We start from the raw sequence: 23,899 nt of genomic DNA on the forward strand, positions 1-23,899 counted from the left end.
CAGAGTGGAGCAGTTTATGAAGAACGGCAGTCCGTGGGAAGGACTCATGTTGTAGAAGTCTCCTGTGTGAGGGCCCCCATGCTGGAGCAGGGGAAGAGCATGAGGAGTCCTTCCCCTGTGGACGAAGGAGCAGCAGAGACAATGTGTGGTGCATTGACTGCAGTGCCCCAGTCCCCATCCACCTGCACCACTGGAGGCAAGGAGGAGGTGGAGACTCACAATGAAGTTAAACCTGGGAAGGAGGAAGGGGTAGGGGTATGGTGTTTTGAAGACTTGGTTTTATTTCTCATTATCCTATCCTGATTTGTTTGGTAATAAATTCAATTAATTTCCCCAAGTCAAATCTGTTTTGCCCATGATAGTGATTGGTGAGTGATCTCTTCCTGTCTTTATCTCAACCCAGGAGCCTTTTGTTATATTTTCTCTCCCCTGTGCAGATGAGGCAAATAACAGAGCGGCACTGGCGGGCAGCTGGCACCCAGCCAGGGTCAAACCACCACCGACAACACTTGTATGCCAGTACTATAGCTAGAGCAGGTTGTTGCCAACACTAGCTAGAGGAACAGTTAATCAGCCTTCACACAGACAAGCCTGGTAATTCTTTAGATGTATGAAAGCATCACAGACTTGCTGTCTGCATGTTCTGGTGGTGCAATAAAAGCTTCCTACTGCTGTCCTTACTGAGAGCTGCTAAAAGTTCATTCTGGTTTAAATGTAACAGTTTAATATGCTTAATCCCTAATTTCAAAATTATTCTTTGTATATCTCATACTAAAACCTACCACTTCCAAGCTACAGAGAGGAGAACAAAGACAATTTTACAGATAATCCTAAGTTAAGAGCTTCCATGTGAGAGACAGAACTTGGAAAGTTACTGAAAAACAGAAGCCAGTAATCATCTTTCTCAACACCTGTTCCCAGAGGATTTAAGGAATCTTTGCCCTGCTGTTCATTGAATGGCTTGCTCCAAACCTCCCAGTAGATCCTGTCCCCACTACAGAGCTGTGTCACTCTAAGTCCTGTATCTTTTTGGTCTCATACCACATTACGCTGTGGCTAAGTATCCACAAAACTTGCGCTGGATCTGACCTTGAACAATGGGAAGCGTAACAGGGTAAATCAATTACATCTGTTAAAGCACCTTGTCTTAAGAATTCTGTCATTTCAGTACTTTCAGCTTTGCTTGTGACCTAAGGAAAGAGTCTTGCAATTCCTACCCTGTCTTTGTAGAACTTCTCTGATTTCCCTACAGCTCCTGCCCTGCTCATTTCCATTCCTTCAAAAAAGATACTATGATAGCCCTTTTACTCTACTGAAAGATGTTGACCCATTGGCATACTGTTCTGCTGGTAGCTTGTACTAATTGACCCTCTGTCTTGATAGAGACCCAGACTGGTTGTTATCCACTAGTTTTACTCCTCTCACTCCTCCAACAATGCCAGGGCGAACAGATGCTGTGCAATTGGTTTAGCACTGCCAATTTTATTCTCCGCCTGGCAATGGGGACTAGAAATGCCAAGGTTGCAGGACCAGGGTTGCATTATAATGCTGTAGTCTGCCAATTAAATTTCACAGTCTAATTTACAATTCCAGAGCCCTGAAACTTAATTTATCTGGAGAGATAAAAGGAACATCTGAAATTACTTTTATTAAGAAATTTAACAAGAAATCATAAAAGAAAAGATCATGGTTGGAAATGCAAAATGAAGATATTGATGCTAGGGCTTTGTGCAACCGTATTCATTTAAAGAGAAATCCATTCAGGGTTGTCTTTTCAGATTGTCAGATTAAAAAAGCCACACAGCATTTGCTTCTAACCCATAATTACAGATTATTATGGAATACAAAAGATGCCAGGCATAAAAAGCTACTACAATTCACTACACTGTAATAGAACATGCAGTGGAAGTAAATTTTGGCAAATGCTTTAAATATTAGCTTTACATAATACGTATAGGTGAGACTGTAATTAGGACAGAATGAATCCTCCGAAGCCTCTTTCATTCTGACCCTGCAGATGATTACTTTTTACTAATAAGGCCACAGCCATTTGACGAAAAGCCAACTATAGTACCTTGCTTCATTCTTCAGTAAATTTAATAATTACAGCTCCTCCTGCCAGTAGTTCTCAGATCAGACTTGTTCAATCCAATACTGAGCTTATTAGGGGACAGCTCTATGTTTAGAATTCTTTGGCCAAAAAAGTACTTGAGGATGATGAAGCATGCCTTAGACAAGGGCACAATGATTAGCCATTTTCTCTACATAAAAAACAGCACGTAGTCACTACAAACCACAGAATCACCTGCTGTTAGCACACAGCTGCTACAAAGAACTGCTGCATTTATCTGGTTCTTAATACCCTTAAAAAAGCCTAAATGGAACAACTTAATACAGAGGCAGAATAGCACTACACAAGAGTTCCTTGTATCTTAATCTCATATTTTTCAATTTTCTTCCCTAGGTAGCCATTTGATATTTGCTAGATACACTGCATAATACATGACAGTCCTCTGTAGCTGAGATTCTTGATTCTTTATTTTTATTTTTGAGTTGTGAAGAAAACGTTAATTCCCAGCTCTCCTAAGGTTCTAACCAGACGAGAGAAAATTTCTCTCTTTTTGGACAAATCTGTGGTTTTAAGTAGCGTAAAAAGAGATCAACAACAGATTATGATAGCCTAAAAAAAATCACAGAAAGCATTCAATATTGCAATGTCAAACAGGAACAAAAATCCAAAATACTCCTATTTTGAAAAAAAAAAGCAAAATTAAGAAAAAATCAAATTAATTTACTGAAAGTAAAATGAAAAGCAACATTTATCCATGTTGCAGTACTTAACACTTCTGGTGATACACAGAGCACGGAAGAATCCATATCATATTGATCTTGGTGTTGTTCAGAACATACTTATTTCAGTTAATCAAATGGTAATAGCTCAAAATTACGTTTGCTCATTCCATACTAATGGTTCTTACCTAGTGTCTACATGTAGCCAAAAACCTGTGCTTTAGACCAACACTTCAATACTGAAAACCAAGATAAAATCTTTTTGAAAGAAAATGTGCTTAGGCAATTAGACAAACCTTCAGTGACTGGCTGAAGTTTAGAAGATCTCTCCGAGTCTGGAGAATGCAGTGGTTCTGGTTCCTTTAAGCTTTCTAAATGCATAAAAGGATCATAATCCATACATGCCAGATCAGAAAGGCTTAGAGGAAAATATTTAGGGTTGCTAAAACACTGAGACCCATAGACACATCCATGTAGAACCTAGAACAAAACCAGAATTTCATTACATTAACTACTGAAATTTATACTTGATAGTTTTACAAGAAATGAAGTTTATTTTTCTTTACATTTTAAAAATTGATTTGTTAGAAGGAACATGACAAAACGTTGGAAAATTTTAGATGTTTAATGTTTACAGAAACGAACTCTGGTCTGCAAAGAAAATTATTAAAACAGAGTCTACACCAAAGTGGAATTTAACAATAAAGAAACAAAACTTACAAAAAATCATTACGCTACCTTTATTTTTAGATCTCCTATCTTCTTTAATTACATATGCTAGGTCTAAGCTGCTAGAGGTTTTAATCCCCTTCCCTTGCAAAAAAAGATAAAAACCCCTATCTTTCTTCTGTGTTCCTAAAGACACTAATTATAACTTATTGCTTTTTGCTTTGCTTGTTGCTAAATGAAATTGCTTGATATATAAAAGTTACATCCTTTTGTATTAAATGTATAGCTAGTCTTCTACAATACAAGCATTTGCAATCCATGACATACAAAAAAAGGGCTTGGTTAACCATCCAAAACGTAAAACAAAATCTACTATTCCAAATACACCAAAGGTCAAGCTGTTACAGTGAAACATGCAAGAACTGAGCCAGCACTCCATATTTCAGGAGCAGAATGGAGGTCAGCTTACAGAAAACTTTTGCCTTCATTTCCATGAAAACTGACTATCTCCATACACAGAAATTCTTAATAAGTGAGTAAAGAAACATGTACCTTATATATACAATTAAGAACAGATCTTTCAGTCTTATCATTTTCTGCTCCTGTAGTGTGAAGAGGCTGCAGCAGAGTCTTTAATGGCAAGGCCATTATCCAGTCCAATAAGCACAGAAGTAAAGAAACCACCAACTGGAAAAAACACTTTCCATTACAAATCAATTAAGCCAGCACCTGCTACTTCATATTTATCACTTTATTTTATTTCTCTGTTTTGCTTTCTTTTTTCAATTCAGTAAAGTCAACTTTCTGCAGTAATGGCAGGTCTCACTTGTTAACCACTGTATCTTCAAAACCTATGGCATCACTGAAAACTTAGGCTACTGAGGTATTTAACAAAGGTCATCCATTCAACAGTTTCTCATCAGGGTAAGACTGTGAGCAGATACTATACTTAGGAGGATACCCAGAGTTTTCAAAATCGATTGTAGAGTGTTGTTTTTAAAATGACAGATAACACAGGTCCAAATAAGGCTGATGCGCCATTCTGTACATAAATTTCACTGTAAAGTGAATCAAGGATTACACAAAATGGAACTCTTTAATCTGTATTTAGTCCTTTATAAATAACACAGAATGTTTTTTACAACATATCAAGAAAGTTATGCAGCACCAGGTATCATCTGAAAGAAATCCAACTGCTTTCTGTATTGTAGGGTATTCAGTTAGCAAAAGAATCAACTCCCTCTCGGGATGTCTTGAAAGACTCTAGAACAGAATTAGATTAAGACACACATCCACACCAAATTATTAATAACTTATTGACCAAATAATTATTTTTGATTTTTAAAACTCAGCTGTGAAGAGAAGATGATTCAGATAAATAGCGGCAAGATTCTCTAAAATATTTCTCAAGTTAAATAGATGTCTTTAAAAAGAAATCCATTTACCTAATTTACTCATTTCACATAATGCACTACAAGTTTGTCTCTCAAAAGTATAATAAACCTAACGATGAAGGGAATTGAAGGGCACTTTTTATTTTTAACCAATTTTTAAGAAACCCATTAGGACTACATTTGTCAAAATAGCAAAGACAATTTTTTACATGATATTTGATGTCCAATGATCCACAGTAGTTCATGGGGAAATGTGGTCAATTATGGAAAGCATCCTCAAGTGAAAAAGTGGCTAGCTTGGCATATGAGTGTAGTCTACAACAGCCCATGACTTCTTGCAAACAGAAACAGGAGATGAAACAGAGCTCTGAAGGCCAAAATGAGCAACAGATGATCTCCAGCTCCTTGTGGGAAAGGTAGCCCAGAATGATGGAGCTGTCAGCAACAAACTGCACCAAAGTGCCCAAATTTAAATGATCCAATGAGCCCCAGAGCAAAGCTAATTCATAAGAGACACAGCTTCCAGGAGGCAAAAATAGAAATTTCATAGAAATGAAAAATACTTACCCTCTTGTCCTGCTCATAAGAGGAAGCTTCTGTACTGGGTAGCAGATGTGTAATAGTTGCTATCAGAATCTGGGGAAATATACCATATTTCTTTTAAAACGTAACCTAAATATTTAAGTTTAAAATAATTTTTAAGCAGGTAAATCTGACATAATACTAGCTTCTCGGTTGAATTCCATTACAATTATTTTGAGACAAGTTACAGTATTCCTTCACAATTTTTTTAAAAATAAAAACACTTTTAATTGAGTTTTGCAAAATACATAGAAGGACTATGTTCTCTTTGACTGATGTAGGTGCCTGAAGGACAGTGAAATTACACAGCTGCCCCAAATATTCAGGCATGAAGAGAACGTGACTCAACACACTTGTAGGATGCGGGAAGAAATCTGATACTGGTTTGCGTAGGGTGCTATCTGAGCTCCATTATTTCTTAGAACTACTAATATATACTATATACTATACTACTTGTATATACCCTATCTCTACTTGATCAAAAATATGACTGCAGAGGAGCACAGAAATGCTTGCTGTATCTCTTAAGAATCTTTTACATGAAAAGAACCTGGGAGACTTGTGTCTTTTCTCTGTGGTTCAGACTCAGAGAGGTTCAGACTCAGAGTCTACCCTCCTGTTATGGGTAGCGTATTCAAAATATTATTTTTGCTTTATACTAAAACTCTTTCATGGATATGCAAAATACAACTGCAGATCCATATTTTAGGCAATCATTTTTCTCTCTGAACATAAATAAATATGTCTGAAGGTATCTAATATTAAAAAAAAAAAATTGTACTTTATTGGCAACATTCTCATGACATTTTTTCTCTGAGAAAAAGCAGGCATGATATAGACACATTACATGTCAATTACTGGAGTGAGGAAGTTAAGTGTGCTGCAATTCCCTACCGCTAGTGTTAAGTAAGACTGTTTATACTAATTCAATGTTTTGCAAAACATGATTCTCAATATACAGGTGTTTAGAGTAATACATTGTAGTATTTCATTTAAAATAATTGAAAATTTCAAATTTAAAAAGAAATGACTTACTTGAATAATTCTTAAAGGTGAATCAGCTTGATACAGTTGAAGTCTATGCACATAATGTATCAGCATGTTCAGCATACTGCAGGCAACTTGGGCTACTGTTTTATTTGGAAACTAGAAAAGAGAACACAGCACAGTAACAATGAGAAAATGATTTAATGTAAGAGTACATTAGGTGGTAGGATGGTCACAAATTTCACAGGTAGTTTTATACATATAGTTCCTTAAGTACCTATTTACCAGAGGAACAGAATTAAATTTTACAAACTTAAAAGGAACTATTTTATATTCATAAACAAATGTTAGCAGCTAACACCAAAGTTTTGGGACAGACATCCAAGTGAGTTGCACACCGGAAAGGGGAGAGGTGTTGCCTAACTAACTTCAGGCTGGTTAGTACAATATCACGAAGCCAGGAAGAAAGAATCAATTTTTTGTTACCTTTATGATTATTAATATTAATGAATCACTGCAAAACCCCTCAAGGATCTAACTCTGAAAACGGAGGTCTTTGCTGAGAATCAAGGCAGGTGAAGAGCCACATGCCCAAAATGCAGCCTGTAGTACTAAACAGGAGATTAACTGTTCTGCTATTTGCCATCAGGGAGGAAGTTTTGATCAAGAATATGGGGGCTGGTGAAATAGATCGGACCCTTCATCTGCTTCAGAAAGCTGTCCTAGCATGGTCAATATATCACATTTCAAAAGAATGCTGTCGCTAGGGTAGAGTTAATTTCCTCTCAGAAGCTGTTGTAGTGTTGTGGTTTGGATTCGGAAAGAAAATGGTGTTGATAACACACTGATGTTTTGGTTTTTGCTGGGCTGTGTTTATCTGAAGTAAAGGATTTTTTTTTTTGTCTCATGCTGTGCCTGTGAGAAGGTGAGCAAAAGAAACTGGATGGGAGCATAGCTGGGATGGGTGACCCAAACTGACCAAAGGGATATTCCACACCATAGAACATCATGCCCAGTACATAAACTGGGGGGAGTTACCTGGAAAGGGGGTCAGTCTGGGTCGGGAAGGGAGTATTGGTCAGCAGGTGGTGAGCAAATGTATTGTGCATCACTTGGGTTCTTTTCTTCCATTCTCTTTTTATTATCATTATTATCATTTACCATTTTTACCCTGTTTTACTTTGGTTTTGACTATTAAATTGTTCTCATCTCAAAATAAAAGTTTTGCCTTGGTTCTCCTCACCATTTCACTGCAGTGAGTGGGAAGAAAGGAGATTGAGCAAGTGGCTGTGTGGTGCTTAATTTCCAGCTGGGTTTAAACCATGACAAACACTCAGACACTTTACAACAGACAGTTACGAGAGCTGTGGGTTCTGGAAGGACATTTTCCTGAACTCAAGTAACGACACTGAGTATGTGCCAGATAGTGAAACTATTCACCCCAGTCAATTTGGTTCTGACTTTTCCAAGAACTTTCAGAGGTGGCATGTAAACACCTGTGTGATGCCATAAACATTCCACCTGCCATTCTTTGTCTCTGGAAAATGCCATATGTTATAAAGCATAAGAATCACTACTTTTATATTTAGTAGTGTAAATTGTGGACATAATTTTGGAACAGTTACTTGATGGGGGGAAAAAAAGGTACCAATGAACTGGCACTTTCCCAGCTCTTAGGGTTTTTATTGGAAAGGTAGTCTTACCATCTTTGCAAGGATCCATTCCTTCTGGATGTTAAATCGGGAATTTAAACTTGTCCATACTTGAAAATAACCTATATTTAGCAATCATTCAACTAAGTCTGTACAACATAATTTTGTGATGTATCTGCAGCATTTTTGAGAGAAGCATAATAAAATCATAAGTCTGGACGGCTGGTTAGGATCCTTTGTGCTCAAGCTTCAGCGGAGGTTGATGCAGACAGAGTGGTATTGCCATACAGCTGGGAGAAGCACTAGCTATGTCCAAAGCAAGCTGCTGAACTGCAGTTCTGAATACGCTACTGGTATTTCAAAAATAAGCATATAATTGCTGCTAACATTTCTATTCAATGTTATTTGCTCAATTGAACTTATCAGTAAGTTGGACTAGGCCTATAGATCCCTACCCATTCATTTCTCCTGAAAATAAGAAAATAATCCATTCTGGGAATTCAAACCTCTGACTACTTGGTAGCCAGGAGATTGCTTAGGTAACAAATTAGAGCTAATTTATTTCTCCTATGACACAGTAATGAACTTTTCATTTCATTATTAAACTCAATTGTGAATGTATACCATTGCTCAGAACTGGAAAAAAAGACAATGTGCACAGGATGGTTTTGCCACACAAAGCAAAGCAAAGCAGAAATACAAAGATCTTTGTTTTCTCATTCAAAAAGTAATTTATGTTTAATATAAATGAGATACAAATAATTGGTTTAATAAATATGTCAGAGAAAAAGAAGATAAACCACTATGAATTTCAGGATTAAAAATAGCTCAAATATTGATAAATTGAAGCAGCAAGATAAAAACCTCATTTGCCTCATACCAAACTTGCACAGGAACTTGATAAAATGCAAAAGTTAAGTGTTATTAAAAACCATGGGGAAAAACCTGGAAGAGGGTATTAGTGGAGCTGCAAAGAATGAATGTGATTTTGCAAAACAGGAAATTGCAATTTAGAGTCTAATACTAAAAGCCCTGCAGCTAGCTTATATAGAGACTCAAATCCTGCTTCACCGGATGTGAGCAGCTGATCTGCTAAGATATTTTTCAGATTCCTGTTGCTTAAAAGAAAATAATAATCCTCAACATCCAACAGAAGTCATATGTAACAGGTGTACACTCCAATTTTTATCAATGTGTATATACAGAAAGACTATTCATAGAATTTTGATGCAGACAAAAAGCATATAGAAAGGTTCTGAAGATAAACTGGAAAACATTTAAAAACTTGAAGCTATTGCTCACAAACATGCAAATTTGAAAACTGCTTAAAAACAAGATGTTTTTACTAATATTCTAATTATTCTATAAAATAAGAACAAATGCAAAAAGATTTAAAATAGTAGGAAAGCAAAAGCACTCATCAAGGAAAAAAAAGCCAAACAGATGCAGCTCCTAGAATAAGCATAGAAAAGGACTCTGCCACAGCAAATTAAACATCCCCCAGTGCTTCCATGCATACAGTGTAAGTACCTTGCATTCCTCTCTAAATATCTAGCCATACCTAAGAAGCAATACTGCATAATGCTCTGTGAACACACAGAGAATGTTGCGAGAATACCATGGTAGGTTAGAGCGGCTAGGGATACATAGTAAGATAAAGATCCACTATCTTATCTCCCAGCACACCATTCCCTCCAAACTTAAAGAAGGGTAAAGAACTTTGGACATTTCAGAGACCCACTCATTAAACTGAGTTCTCTCTTTTTTAAGGATGGTAAATGAAACTGCAAAGTAAGGACACTAAAATGTCATCATGACTTTGAAAATGCAAAGTATCTTTACACATAAAGGCAATACACATTGTAAAAATTTAATTCTCTCACCTTTAAAGAAACACAAATCACATTCAATGCTTCCTTGATCTGAGGATGATGTGATTCATGAACTAGCTCCTCACAGATCCAAATACCAAGGCTGCAAAGAGCAACACATCTGTAAAATAATGTTGGAGGGCAAATGGTTGAGAAACATCTTACAAGAATATGCAATTTTTATGACTCATTATGTCTTGCTAAAGACATATAACAACAAATATGCCTTTAATATTTCTAAAACAACTCCATGAAGACCTTTACAGTGCTGTAACTTATTTAAAAATGAGCAAGAAATCCAAAGTATGCTGGTGAAGGCAGAGGAAAGGGCAGAGGAAAGGGCAGAGGAAGTAGCAGAGGAAGCACCCATCTGAAAAATCCAAAAGACATCAAGAACTCCTGCATTTCTATGTGTGTTTTGATTAAAAATATTACCTGAAATCAATGTATGGGAAATTCTTATATTTTCTTAAGACAAACTAAAAACTGGGGTGGGAGCTTCGTCCTTCCCAACACAAGAGATTGCTCATATTTAGAGCTTCTGAGACACAGAGATTAGAGGGGAATGTTACTCTCTCACAGACATTCCCATTGCTTTAGATTGACAATAAACAACGATGAATAGAGGAGGGGTAAAGGTATCCTATAGACAGTATATGTATCGTGACTAAGCACATCAACTTTTGTTGTTCCTTCATTTAAAATCAGGAAATAGAAAAGAAGTGCAAAGGTAAAGAGTATTTAGATATATGCGTTCAAATCAGCAGGTGGATTAAATTTGTTCAGAAATGTTAAGGAGCTAGCTTAAGCAATCTCTGAGTCATTAGTCATTTTCTTTGGGAACACAATCTATAAATATTTTGGAAACAACTTTGAAATTCAAAATCCTAGATAAAATTGGAGTGCAATCCAAAATTGACAAGAAGAAAGCTGGTCATGTGACGTGCAATGCATTACATCTGGGAAGGAAAAATTGTAGGCTAGAATAGAAACAGAAGTAGCTATGAAGCCTGTGCTGTAGAAAAAGGATTTTAAGGCTACACAGAATCACGAAAATGCTTACAGATAGCAAAAATACATACAAGACTTAATTGTACATTATAGTGTAAAACCACCCTATTTTGTACATTGTCACTGAAAGAATAACTGAAAAATGGAGTGTTATGCCTTTTAGAAATCAGTTTTGTAACATGAAAAATTAAATTAATGTGATCTCAGGATATTCCCTCCTTTTCCTGTGTTGACAATATTATCAGCTCAAGTGAAGCAAGAGGTAAGTGGACTGATGAAAACTGCTCTTGGTTTTCCAACAAAATGTTTAAAGGTTCAATAAGCTGATCTTTCCAGGTTTGTAGTTTTTCAGGTATGTAGTTCTAGTATTTTTAAGTGACAATATATTAGTAGGACATATATATTCTTTCCGGATATATAAAGCACACAAATGTGCTCTTCCTTGGTGGGCATTAGGGATTCCTGTTCCAATCCCATACACAGGACTGTGTAACTGAATGCCTCTGAAGATGGGTATGGAGGAACAAAATCCTAAGCAAATCAAGAAACAGAAGAGAAAACTGGTAACTATCCTCTCTGAAATCATTTATTTGATGAAGATGCTTGGGTTTAAGCATCAGAGCAACCATTCCCAGTTTAATGCTTAGCTCAGTTTTTTCTGCTTCTTGTCCATACCATAAAGAAGGGCTCATGAACATAGGACTGTTTCTGTTTTTCAAATTAAATAATGTGATCCAATAAAAAATAACTATCCCTCCCTCATAAATAATCTTGTCCTAATCAAAGTAAAACATGCCTCTCTAGTTCAGAAAATCCCTGAGCTGAACAGCAGGGTAAGCTGGGAAAGCTTATTCTCTTACCCATATTTACACCCTTTCCCATCAGCCACTACCACAGAAAGAACACTGGACTAGACCAGCCCAGTCTGTTCTTTTAATATCTCTATTACAAATCATTTCAAATTCACATCATGGACCACAGTTTCGATAGTGGTGAAGAAAACCATTAATAAAATGCAACAAACTTTTACTTTAAGCTCTCTAATATATTCACCTCAAAACAGTCTAATAAAGAAAAGAATCTATTAATGTAGAAGCTCTTTTTGTATGACCTACCGTGCAGGACCAGATGGCTCCTCTCTTGCCGAACTTAACACAGTTTTAATTATGAGTTCCTAAAATGAAGAGGAAACACTCACTGATTTACAGATAACTCAATCACATAAAGCATCAGAATATTATTATAGTGCACACAGGCATACTGCTTAGCTGAGTCTCTAGGTTGTGGTCAGGTGAATTGTCTGCTTACCACTACTCTAAACATCTAGCCTGTCCCAGATAATCATTATTGAACTACCCCAAGAATATCCTACAAGTTACTGTTCTAATTTCTGCTGATGAGCCATTTATCCAATTCTTGTCAAAACACTTCCATAAAATATCAAGGGTAAAAGAAGAAACAGCAAAGGACTCCCTGAAGCTAGCTCTGTGAATAGTGCTGAAGGCTATGACAGAAAGAATCTTTTACTTTGAGGTTTAAACAAGCATTTTTTAAAAAATTAATCGATTTAAAAGGTATTTTCAACTAGTTGCAGAATAAGTGCCTCCAGTGCCCTAAGAACGCTGTCAAGAAGAATTTTGACTGAACTACAGTGAAATGTCCCTAAAGCTGTAGGCTGCCCTTAATAAAATTCAAATAAACAGCCATTCTACAATAGAAATAAGAAGGAATGCAAAATCATTCTCCAAAAGGGAGCAAGGTATAAAGCAGCTCTCAAGTCATTATTTCTCCCTAAATTGAAACAGTTTGGAAAACTTAAGGGGAGCCTTTCTTAGACACACAAACTGAGCTCTGTGCCATTTCAGTATACTGTCACACTACCTAATTCTGTGTTATGATAGACAAGGAAACGACTCCATTAATATTTGCCTTTTGGCTAAAAGCACTGCTGTACAGAAATTTTTTAAAGCCTCTAGGAACACAGGAAGATTTCACCAGTTGTGAAGTCTTAATAAATTAAATAATGAATCTTAAGCCTCTCAATCTTCTCATCTCAGCTACTTAAATCTGTGATACCTGCAAATAGCCCTAGTGAGAGGAGGCTTGAAAGGGTGAGATAATGTATTATTTCCTTCTAAAAACATAAGAAAACACTTAATTATTAATTTAACAGCAATTATAAAGTATGTTTAGAACTATAAAGTTTGACAAGACCTTATGGGATCTTGAGTCTTATAATCTATTTGAAATTACTTTTGAAAAATTTTAGGATCTTAAAAATCTTAGTATTTTCTGGGAAAGCACAATATTAAACATGTATTTGGTAACAGAATACTACCCATATATTCTTAAAATTCCTACCTTAACATCTGTAAACTGAGACACAGCAATGTCAGGAATATTTGGGTGAAGAGCTGGTAGTTCACGATACAAATTGGGAAAACAGACTAGAGATCCTAAAAGAACCTGTGCTTCAACTCTTGGTGCCTAAAAAAACAAGAAGGTGGAGAGAAATATATATTCTTACTGGTATCAGGAAGCTGACATTTCTAACTGCCTTAAAAGAGAACAATGGCTGAAACGGTATAGAGCTATTTTCTTTCTCCTGCAAATTCTGAGCTCCTGCAGAGCTGAGTAAACAGAGACCACAGCCCCTTGGACTGCTACTCATGCACATCCCTGCTCTCATTTTCCAAGACAGTCAAAAGGAGGCAGAGGAATTGTTAGAACTACAGACAGACTGAGCTGCTAACTAGGCTGAGGTCTAAGCTTCAGCTAATTGACCAGAACATGGAAAACTACTAAATGTGACATGAGGCATTGCTGAACAGGAAAGGCTACAGTGTAAGAAGCTGACAGAGGCTTCAGACAGTACCTTGAGGGAGGGCTGGTTTTTGTAACTGGTTAGAGGGGGATTGATGGGAGAAACAGTCAAAATTCACAGACAGTTGGAGGAGATTGTGGGGGATTTGAGAGAGTACAATATGCAAGGCCAACAGCACCTAGGTAATCACATCAGTATTACTGTATAAGTCTAAACTTGCCTAAGAAAATCAGAAACGTGAAAAAAATTCCAAATAGTGCAAACACTAGCAGATTTGAGTTCTCAAGCATGATCATAAAAGTCATTGCATAGCAGAGAGATGAAGGAATAAGTACGTTTTTAAAATGAAATCACAGTCAAAGTGGACATTTACTTTAAAACATCCTCAAGCACAGAAAAATGGCAGTCTCAATTTTTGTAACTCTAGAATGAAAGATTCTCTGCTTCAACAGTAATTTTTGCATTCTTCACATATTTTCTGGAGAGGCATGTGTAGTGTTCTAGAACAAATCACTAACATTATCTGTATTTGATAACTATTAGATTGAATTTTGGGATCAATTTAACACCCTAGTCAAGGAAAAATATACTGCTCAGTATTCTCTCAAATTCTTCCTCACCCATAAATGAGAGTTAACTGATGAATACTTACATTGAGGAAAGAAGAAGCAGCCACTCTTCCTGCTGCTACAATGAAATCCATAATAAGCATGGTAGCACCAGGCAAACCAAGTGAAAAGAACTGAGGAGAGCAGTGCTTGATGATTGTATTGACAATATCCTCGCAGAAAGAAAAGGAAAAAAAGGAAGAGTATCAACACGAATCAAGATGAAAAATGAATGAAAGAAACCAGGTATTTAACAAAGGTAGAAAGTAAAAACATGAGAAAGAAAACTCATTGTGGCCAGTAAGACACTCATTAGTGAGTGCAGAGTAGCACAAAAAGATGGAATTCCTTAAGTATACTCATATTAACATAAGTAAACTGTGGTATACTTTACAGATCAATTTAAGCTTTGACAATAGTTCATATATTAATTTACAGTCAGCTTTTAAGAGTTCTGTAACTGATTAACCATTCATTTGGATAGGTACAGAAGAGACAGAGTAAGATAAACAGCTATTATACCTTAACAATTGCTTAATCCTCTCCAACAAGTATTGCCTGACTATAACTTTAAAAAAGGCATTAGCCTCTTACATACCCATATGGAACCAAAATTTAAAGAAAGATAATAAAATGTTTAGTAACATTTCTGGTATCTAGTTAATCAGCGCAGTATATTATGTTCTGGTAGACTTAGTAAGGCACTTTTTAAAGTTATTGTACATGATGCAATTTTTTCAAAAGCACTTGAAAAAGTGTAATATGTTTTAATTGTTAAAAAACATCCCAAGTTTACAGATAGGCACCCCCCTCCTTTTCTCCTTTGAATAATTCTCCACTAGTAGTAATATCCAACTAAATGGCAGTATGTCATAGGAAGATCTTCAATCCAGCAAGAAAAGCAGCATTAATGGTTGTTAGAGGACAGAAGTTGGAGATCTGTCCTATGCATAGTCATCTGTGGAATACTTTTGGACTAATTCTATTCCTCCCAGTTAGAGAAAACTGGGTTGTTTGAACCTTTGATCTCCCCATGCCTATCATCATTCCTCAAAAAAGTTCACAAACCCAACCTTTTTACACTTCTGATGCAAACCTTTAAAAAGTATTTAAGCCATACAATATTTTCAGACTTCTTAATATCAAAACCTATGAAAAAGGTCTACTCCCACTGATTAGATACGCTCAGTACATCTCAATTTACTGGTTCCTATACTTGCTGTAGAAACAAAGTCCTCCAATGTAGTGAGCACAATTTACTAGCTAAACTGTTGCATCAGGGAGCAAGTAAGAAGAACAGTAGACTTTAGAGAGATCTGCTTCCTTCTCTTTCTTACATACTTCAATCTGTAACATACAACCAATAAAAAATGAGAGAATACCTTTTCTGCCCTCATAGTTGCTTGAAATGGACTACAAAAAAAGCATTTCTGAATACAACCAAGAACATGAGGATCATTTATCAAAGTTTTCTTTTTAGAAAAAGTATCAGTCACATCACTAATTTCAAAAACAAAGTTAAATTATCCAGATGAAAATACAGACTATTTTTGAGAAGAGAATTTTATTTTCAGTCATAACATTTATATTATCTTGAATTTCATAATTAACTTACTTGATCAACATGAAGAAGTCCACAGTGCATTATATTGTAGAAATGAGTTAAAAAATCCCTGTTCGGAGAAACATCTTGTCTTCGTTTCATTGTCTTACAAATAAGCTTATAAGCATGTAGTTTTCCTTGTTTGTATTTATCAGTCAACATTGTTGCCTACAGTTTTAGAACAATTTTTATTATTCATAAATTTAAAAAATGACATTAAACACTCTTCTATGTTTACGTTAACTTTTATTTCTGTTTCACAGTTTAGTGCTCAAATTTACCTTGAAGAGCCATGGTGTTAGAATTCTCAGTGGTGGAATTAAAACTGGGGGAGATGGTGAAGTTAGGTTATCTGTTGAAATACCAAGATTGTCTCTTATCTGCGATTATTAAAAACAAAACAAAAAGAGAATTAATTAAGGGAAGTATGTAAGGTGGTGGTTTTTTCTTTTTGAAAATCCTGCCCAAACAGGTCAGGTTGGAGAAAAGGTTCCGTTCTTTTACCTTGGCCAGATTCTGCCACAGTTCACACAGATAATCAAAAACCTGGGCATGAATCTCTGGATCCATGATGCTGTTGACATCTCCCAGAATTCCTAGCATCCTTCTCCACATCACAGTAGCAACATCTGCGTGCCATCCTGTAAGTGTTCCCCCCGCCATCACACTGCAACATTCTGAGGGGAATTCACTAGTTTCTGTAACAGAAGAGAAAAAGTATAGTGAGATATATCTCTTCAGAAAAGGAAAAGTTCTGATACAACTATTAAATACAGAGTCTTCTTAAAACTAAAAGATCGGGCTTTCAGAATAAGCTATTTTTTACCCATTCAGCCACCTCAGCACTGTATGTGATAAGGTTTGTCTTTTATAAATTCTGTAGAGGAAGAATTGTCCAGTTTCTTATTCTTTCATTAAGTAACATTTAAGGTCACTACTGGAGCTCTAATACAGATCTGATGGACCCAGTAAGGCCACTCCTTTTGTAAGTCTTTTCTTACATTCTTTGAGTCAATGAATCTCCAGAACTCCACTTGCCTGCTTTCAAGTAAAATTCCCTTTCAACTTTGCTTTTTTCCTAATAAAACATGAAGACTATTTTTCTTAGAATCTACCAGGAAAGCATGTTATTGCAAATTGAAGAGAAAAGTATAAGTAAACTTGTCTCTAGCTACCATCCTTTAAACAGTAAATTTGTATGAGTGGAGAGGCAACATTCAGTAATTTAGCACCACAGTCCTAACACCCACCTAGCTCTTGCCACACATCAGTGCTATATGAATAAACATGCTTTTTTTAGGTGGGAGATGATTAATCTAGACTGTCCACATAAAGAAACCTTCAATAGATTATGATGTCTCAAGTCTACTCAGGTCATGCTTAACTACCTAAATAGCCACCAAAAAAATAGATAATGAGCCAGTTTTAAAGCAGCAGGCATTCAGAATCTTCTTTCCACCCCCTCAGATGGGTAATTCGCTGGGATCTTCTGAAAATCTCGTAGCTCCCATAGGCATACCAAATCAAAATTAAATCTGAATTCGGCCTAATCACATAGCCTCTTCTTTTGAACTTCTGGGCCACTGTGGCAGAGACACTACTGGTTTCTAGGATGTAGATTTTAAAGTACAAAGAAAAATGATAGTATTTCTGTCCATCAATAGGCTACTTAAGGAAATAGGGTCTGAAATGCATATCAGACACTCTTTTGTTTCCAAGAGACCAAATGCCAGAGAAATGTGCACATCGTATTTACAAAGAGAATGAATCTTAGAATTCGATAGCTAAGATAGTTGACGTAATTACAAATTTGTTTAAAAATGAAAAGGAAACAAACCAAACTTACAAGGAGAAATGATAAGATTACTGAAATTGTCTTATTATTTGTACATCAATGATAAAACAGTCCATGGCAGGACCACAATTAAGCTGCCACAATTCTAAGCAACTAAAAGAATAAATATAAATATGTGGACTATTAATCCACTGCTAAAAATTCCAATGAGATCCAGGTTAAAATGCAAAAGGTTTTTGTTTGCTTTTAAAAGAAAGCACTATAATTAAATATTCTTTGAAGTGCAGATGAAATAGCCATGTACAGGATTGTTTACAATTCATGTGATACTAGCTACTTCATTATATTGCATTAGAAAGAAAGAAAGAAAGAACAGGTTTGTATTTTCTGTTCCAGATATTGCCTAGGTCATCTGGCGTCTGTAAAACAGAGTGGTGGAGCTTCTCATCCAGCTGCAGATCCTTCTGCTCAATATGATCTGCATGAAGAGTGGCAGGAGAGGGTGTCTGTGATCGGGATCCAAGAGCAGATTGGATTGGAGAAGCACTTTCAGAGCCTGCAAATGCAATTTTTAACAGTTACCTTAAAAGCCTTTTCTATTTTCTTGAGCTATTGAAATGTTGTCTAAATACAGCATTAACAGAAAACTGAACTGTTTTTATGTATCAAATTGGGCCAAGAAAAGATATAAAACAGTAAGCAGATCTCCTTGTGAATGGTGTTCTGAAAGAAAACAAAGTACATGCAGAAAAGCTGAAAGATGAACATCAAAATCAGACAGGTAAGTGGACTAGCAGACCTCTATTTTAGGTCCAAATAATTCTAAATGTGTTTGTTTTGCAGCACATTCAGTGTTCTGAAACAGCCAAATCTCTCATCACATTCCCTCACCTAAATTTCTCTCCAGCAAAATGTTTAAGCAAAAATTTTCCCGGAACAAATCCTTTTCCAGGATTATAGATGCATGCAAGTTAATTTATAAATAAAAACTGAAACCAGTAATGGATAATCTTTGATGTTTATCTACTCATTAAGCTGAGAAGATCCATATGATGGGAAAGTTCTGTATAGCCAGAGGAGTGTTATTTCCTCTAAAGCAGTGCTACAAAGGCATTTTTCTGTGATTGTCTCTGAGCAACCTCTCTAGGCAATTACGTGGTCTTTACTGAGTAATCTGTGGAGAGGGACTAGGTACTTGCATTTTTCTTCTATACTATCTTATGTTTCACATCCTGAATTTGTCTAAAGATCCTTATAAATAGCTGTGGTTAGCCAGAACAGTCACATGGCAGACAAAAAGAGAACAAATATTCACCACAGACTTTTCTACACATCAGCACACAGAATTCCTATTAATTTCAATTCTTAGATAAATGTAACAAGGACACAAAAATATTATGTGTGAAGTTCAGTATTAGTGATAAAGTGAACTTTAGGGACAGCAATTGAAAAGTGAGTCTTTTAAAATAGTAATTTTCCCAAATTACTGTGAGAATAATTGAAGAACACTTCTCATTTGAGAGGAATGTTCTTTCTTATAAAAAGAACAAATTGTTTAAAGAACTTGACAGAAAATGTTATCGGTGTTATCAGAACAGAAATTGCAGTAAACAATCTTTATTACATAGTCAAACTGCAAAGGTCTCTATCTCCTTTAAATGACTAAGACAATGAAGCTTTTACTATCAATTTAAATCAACATTTCTATTCAGGAGAGAGGGACACTACTGCTTCACATACAGACTATTGCTTCACATGACAGGTAACAATCCTCTCTTGCTACTGACCAGTAGTTTTCCACACGCTTACAAGGATAATGTAAATACACCCTTCAAAGATGTTCAAAGAAGTATTTTCTTACTTCATTTTCATTCTGCTCATTAGTTGGGGACAGATAAAAGTAGTTCAAAAAAAGCAGCAAGAAAGAATGATAGGGAAGAGAGAAAGTGAGGGAGAGTGGGATAGAGAGGGAAAGAAATTGAATGAGATGGAAAAGAAGACAGGCAGGGAAGGCAGGGAGCAAAGGAAGAAGGGAAAGAGATCTTCATATGATGAAGAGAATGGACAGAAACAATCATGGAAAATTTGCAGAACTACAGGAGTCTGTCATTAAACGATACTCCAGCATATGAGGATCTGACTTTGACTGAGACTTCCATGGGTACAACTTGTTCTAGAACTAGTAAACAGCAGTCAATAGTCAACTTTATCATTTACTTAGAATATGAAGTAATGACCATATACCAAAAAGAAATTTTCCTTCCAAAACCCTTCAGATTTAGAAAGAGTAGTTTTCTGATCAGCAGAACCACTGAAAACTTGTTTATTATGAGTGTGTTTCAAGGTTGAGTTTCTGCATTGATTTGCCAGCATCTAATACAGTGAAATTCACATTGCAGCTTCCATCATGAGAGTCTGCATACATAAAATTTTCACTAGATAGCTGCCTATCTTTCATAAAACATCAAAGAAAATAACATCCTTCTGTTTTCTTATATGTCAATTTAGCAAAAATTAGACAATAGGCTCCAATATTGTTGGGGTGTGGAACAGTCAGAGACAGACAATACAATTGCACAAGTATTGCTTCCTCAGGAAACCCAGCTAAATGCATGTGACACACAAGAGCTGCCTCTTTAAAACGGTGGTCCAAGCAAGAAGAGATAACCACAGAATCTCTCAATGGACAACTCAGTCACTAATTGCAATCTTATCAATTCAATTATAGTGCAAACTTGGACAAAAATACCAAACAGTAATGAAATTATTAACATATAAAAACATACAAACAAACAGAAAAAGAATAGATCTACAGCAAGGACTTTCAACAAGCACACAGCAAAGAGAAAAATGAAGAGAACACAAGCTGAACATTGTCGAACAAGCTGAACAACAATGTCCATGAAAGCTAATACCATGGTTCTTTCAGTGGAAGGGCACTTTTAAAAAGTGAAAATTACGGCAGAGGAAGTAAAGATGTCTTTCCATGTCTCTGAAAATGCAGAGGTTGATTTCTAACAGCGAACAAGATACAATATGGAGGTATAAGCTTTCACAGAAATATAGATACTTGTTGCTACTTGTTACAGCTAGGGTTGTAACAGGAATGGTAATGTATAACAGCTATGGAACAAGGAGTATGAAAATGACTATGGACATCTTTACTTCTCATGTACAAAACCTGGCAAGAGACCATTCTTTCAAATCATCCTCATAGAGAAGCATTCTCTCTTTGAGACAGGAGCCCATTCAATTTCAGTTAACTGCATCACTTTTCAGTTATACAAATGGAAAGTGATGTTACATGGCCAAATAACTAACATTTTGAATAATAAAAGCTCTCAGTTACACAACAGACAATATAAAGAGATATTAAGATGGATGCATATAAAAAGAATCCCAAGATACTTCAGTGTGATACGCTGGTTTGAACAAGCACTGTGAAAACCATCCAAAGCAAAAACATTTCCTGAAAATTAATTATTTAACTACCAGTAATAGAAGGACACTTGTAAGAGATCTAGCATACATTATGTGGTAAGAGTTTCTCCTTGGTAATTGTATAGATTTTCTCATGAAGGGTTTCAAATACATTTAGGACCATGAGTAACTAAGTCAGACAAAGGTTTTCCACTTACATTATTTCACATACTACTTTTCAATAGCAATCAAAAATAATTGAAATAAAAGAATCATTTAAAATAGAATATAGATTCTTGGCAGAAGCTGGAAGTTGCATTCTTCAGGATGGGTGAAAAATTCCTGAAATAAATACTTTTTTTTTTTTAAAATCTACTTTACCAGTGATAGTTGCAGCTTCAGCAGACAATGGTTGCTGATTGAGACTACTTGTTTCTGAGTCTATGTGGAGTGTAGTTAGACTGGCCACTTCTTGTTCCTCAGCACTCTGTTGCTGTCCTGAAATTGCATCAATGTCAGTAGAAGCTGGTGTCCCTGCCTCAGTGCCAAAGCTGAAATCTGTATGAGGAAAGCATTGTATTAATTTACAACACAAACCCACCACTAATATGTAAAAACCCCAGAGGCCCAGGATCTCCAAACCAAACAGAAACCTTGTATGTGCATCTTCTGTGCTACTAGCACACTGTTGCAAAATTTAAATAAAATGCAACAGCAGAAAGTATTGACTATTATGAATATTCTCTTTCCTGTCATTAACCCATGACTTCACATCTGCAGAAGACACTCCTGTCGCATGTCTGTGTTCTTAGTTGCTGTTAAGTGCAGCTACATACGAATAAAGCAAAAATAATAGACTCATACATTAAGGAATTTATTTACAGGCTGGAAGAAATATTCAAGCTTGTTGTAAAAGCACTAACTTCAAAATAAAAATATTACAGCAAATGGTACTCTAACAAACATTACTTTCAACACTAATGAAGAAAATGTCAGGCTGAAATGTAGGTTTAAATACCATAACTTATTTGCATAATGGAGACATATATAAAAATTGTAATTTCTTCAAAAAATTATACTATATTAACATTATTTTTATCTTACATAATACATGATGTTATAATTCCTAGCAACCATAATGACCCCTTCTGTTAAACAAGAGTGGGAATGGATAAATAAAATGAAGGAAAAGCATTATGTTATTAAATAAAACACAGTAATTTTAACAAAGCATACTAATTTTACCATGATATTACACTTAATATCTTGAGTAATCTATAGCTACATAAAGACCACTGTAAAAATATCAGAAGCCCTTCTTTTACGTTTTACCTAAGTATTTTCAAAAGAGTTAAAATAATTTCCAAGCTTTAATTTATATATTTGGTGCAAAACAGATGGATACGCTCCACAGAGAGACAATATTGCTTTCTAACTTCTGTTCAATTATGTTCTGCTCTTTGCATAGTAGTATTCCAGGGCTCTTTTTTTTCAGTATACTAAAAAAAAATAGCCTCTCGTAAGAACTATTCTTGCTCCATTAACTTGCTAATGATTTCAATGGAAAATCAAAACAATCTCTCTCTACAGAAAACTGCTGGCATACAACTTTATCCAGGGGAAAAAAATAAGACAACAAACAAAACAAAGGAAATTTGCAATACATTAATCAAAAATGCTATTACTTTTGGAAAAATATACTTGCTTTCAAATTTGCGGCTCTCGTACTGGAAGGCGCTGAAGGAGTCAGAGTGGCTGTCTGAGCTGATGAGGTCACTGCTGCCCGCGCTGGCAGGTGACGTCCACTCGGACGGCACGCCTGGGTCATCTACAGGACGCATTTGGTTCTGCTTGTTCAATATATCAGGTAGGTCTTTAGGAACTTCCAAGCTGCCAGGACTGCTTCCTCTTCTTGTCACATTCTACACATTGAAGATACATAAATAATCTTAAAATCTTGGATGGCTTATTTATATAAAATGGAAAAAAGCAATTCCACGTTTGCTGAAGCCAGAAGCAACAAACAGTTCTTAAGTACCTAAGCCAGAAATTGCCATCATACTAAATACCAAGACTTTCCATATCCCCACATGAAGAACCCACGCAGTCACAGAATTTCATAACTACAAATTTTATTTGCGCAGTGGACTTTTGGACACATATCGCAAAAGGCTAGGATTCAGACTAGTACCGGCCGCATGGTAGGTAAGATGTGAGAGAGAAAACTAGTTAAGTATATTACATCCAAATAACTAAAGAAAACTTGTTTACCTTGGTTTCAGACACAATGTCTTTTCCGGCCTATAGGCCACCATGCTATAATCAAAAACTTAATTTATAAAAGGAGAAAATTAACATACTAATTCATGCATTATTCCTCTTATGATTAAAACACAAAAGACCACATATAACAAAGGTAAGGCATGCAGATTTACTCATGTACAAGTAAGGTGGTGGTCTATTTGAAGTCTTTCTTTAAGGTGCATTTTTCCACAGATAAGACTGTTCGCTTGAAAGGGAAGAGATATCAAAGTAGAAAAGCCATTTTATGAAATGGCTTGAAATTTGTACGCATTATGAGACTAAAGATGCCTTCCTTTTACACTAGGCCCAGTCAGTTCTGCATTCTTTTACTACTCTACTACTAATTAGAAGTTAACTCAGACTTACAAGCTTTTCATGATACGGTTTTA

General features: G+C 35.8%; 1 protein-coding gene across 16 annotated transcripts in view; it reads right to left on the reverse strand.

Moving 5' to 3' along the window:
• The window catches only part of RALGAPA1 (Ral GTPase activating protein catalytic subunit alpha 1), a 139,125-nt gene that overhangs the window by 55,652 nt on the left and 59,574 nt on the right, over window positions 1–23,899 (reverse strand). For 14 of the 16 annotated variants that reach the window (XM_042046974.1, XM_042046979.1, XM_042046976.1 and 11 more), the window contains 14 exons: window positions 22,912–23,128; window positions 21,588–21,764; window positions 18,190–18,342; window positions 16,496–16,689; window positions 16,273–16,371; window positions 16,004–16,159; window positions 14,433–14,561; window positions 13,318–13,443; window positions 12,072–12,130; window positions 9,958–10,066; window positions 6,471–6,581; window positions 5,421–5,489; window positions 4,012–4,146; window positions 3,087–3,270 (listed from right to left, as the gene is read on the reverse strand). In XM_042046974.1, coding sequence (XP_041902908.1) covers window positions 3,087–3,270; window positions 4,012–4,146; window positions 5,421–5,489; window positions 6,471–6,581; window positions 9,958–10,066; window positions 12,072–12,130; window positions 13,318–13,443; window positions 14,433–14,561; window positions 16,004–16,159; window positions 16,273–16,371; window positions 16,496–16,689; window positions 18,190–18,342; window positions 21,588–21,764; window positions 22,912–23,128 — 1,918 coding nt within the window. The remainder of the gene's footprint in view (window positions 1–3,086; window positions 3,271–4,011; window positions 4,147–5,420; window positions 5,490–6,470; window positions 6,582–9,957; window positions 10,067–12,071; window positions 12,131–13,317; window positions 13,444–14,432; window positions 14,562–16,003; window positions 16,160–16,272; window positions 16,372–16,495; window positions 16,690–18,189; window positions 18,343–21,587; window positions 21,765–22,911; window positions 23,129–23,899) is intronic. The other 2 variants (XM_042046980.1, XM_042046988.1) reach the window with 1 other exon arrangement.

This window comes from Corvus kubaryi, unplaced genomic scaffold (genome assembly GCF_017639235.1).
Source record: "Corvus kubaryi isolate FWS band 111438036 unplaced genomic scaffold, C.kubaryi_AGA036_p1.0 66, whole genome shotgun sequence".
In the NCBI taxonomy this organism is placed as follows: Eukaryota; Metazoa; Chordata; class Aves; order Passeriformes; family Corvidae; genus Corvus; species Corvus kubaryi.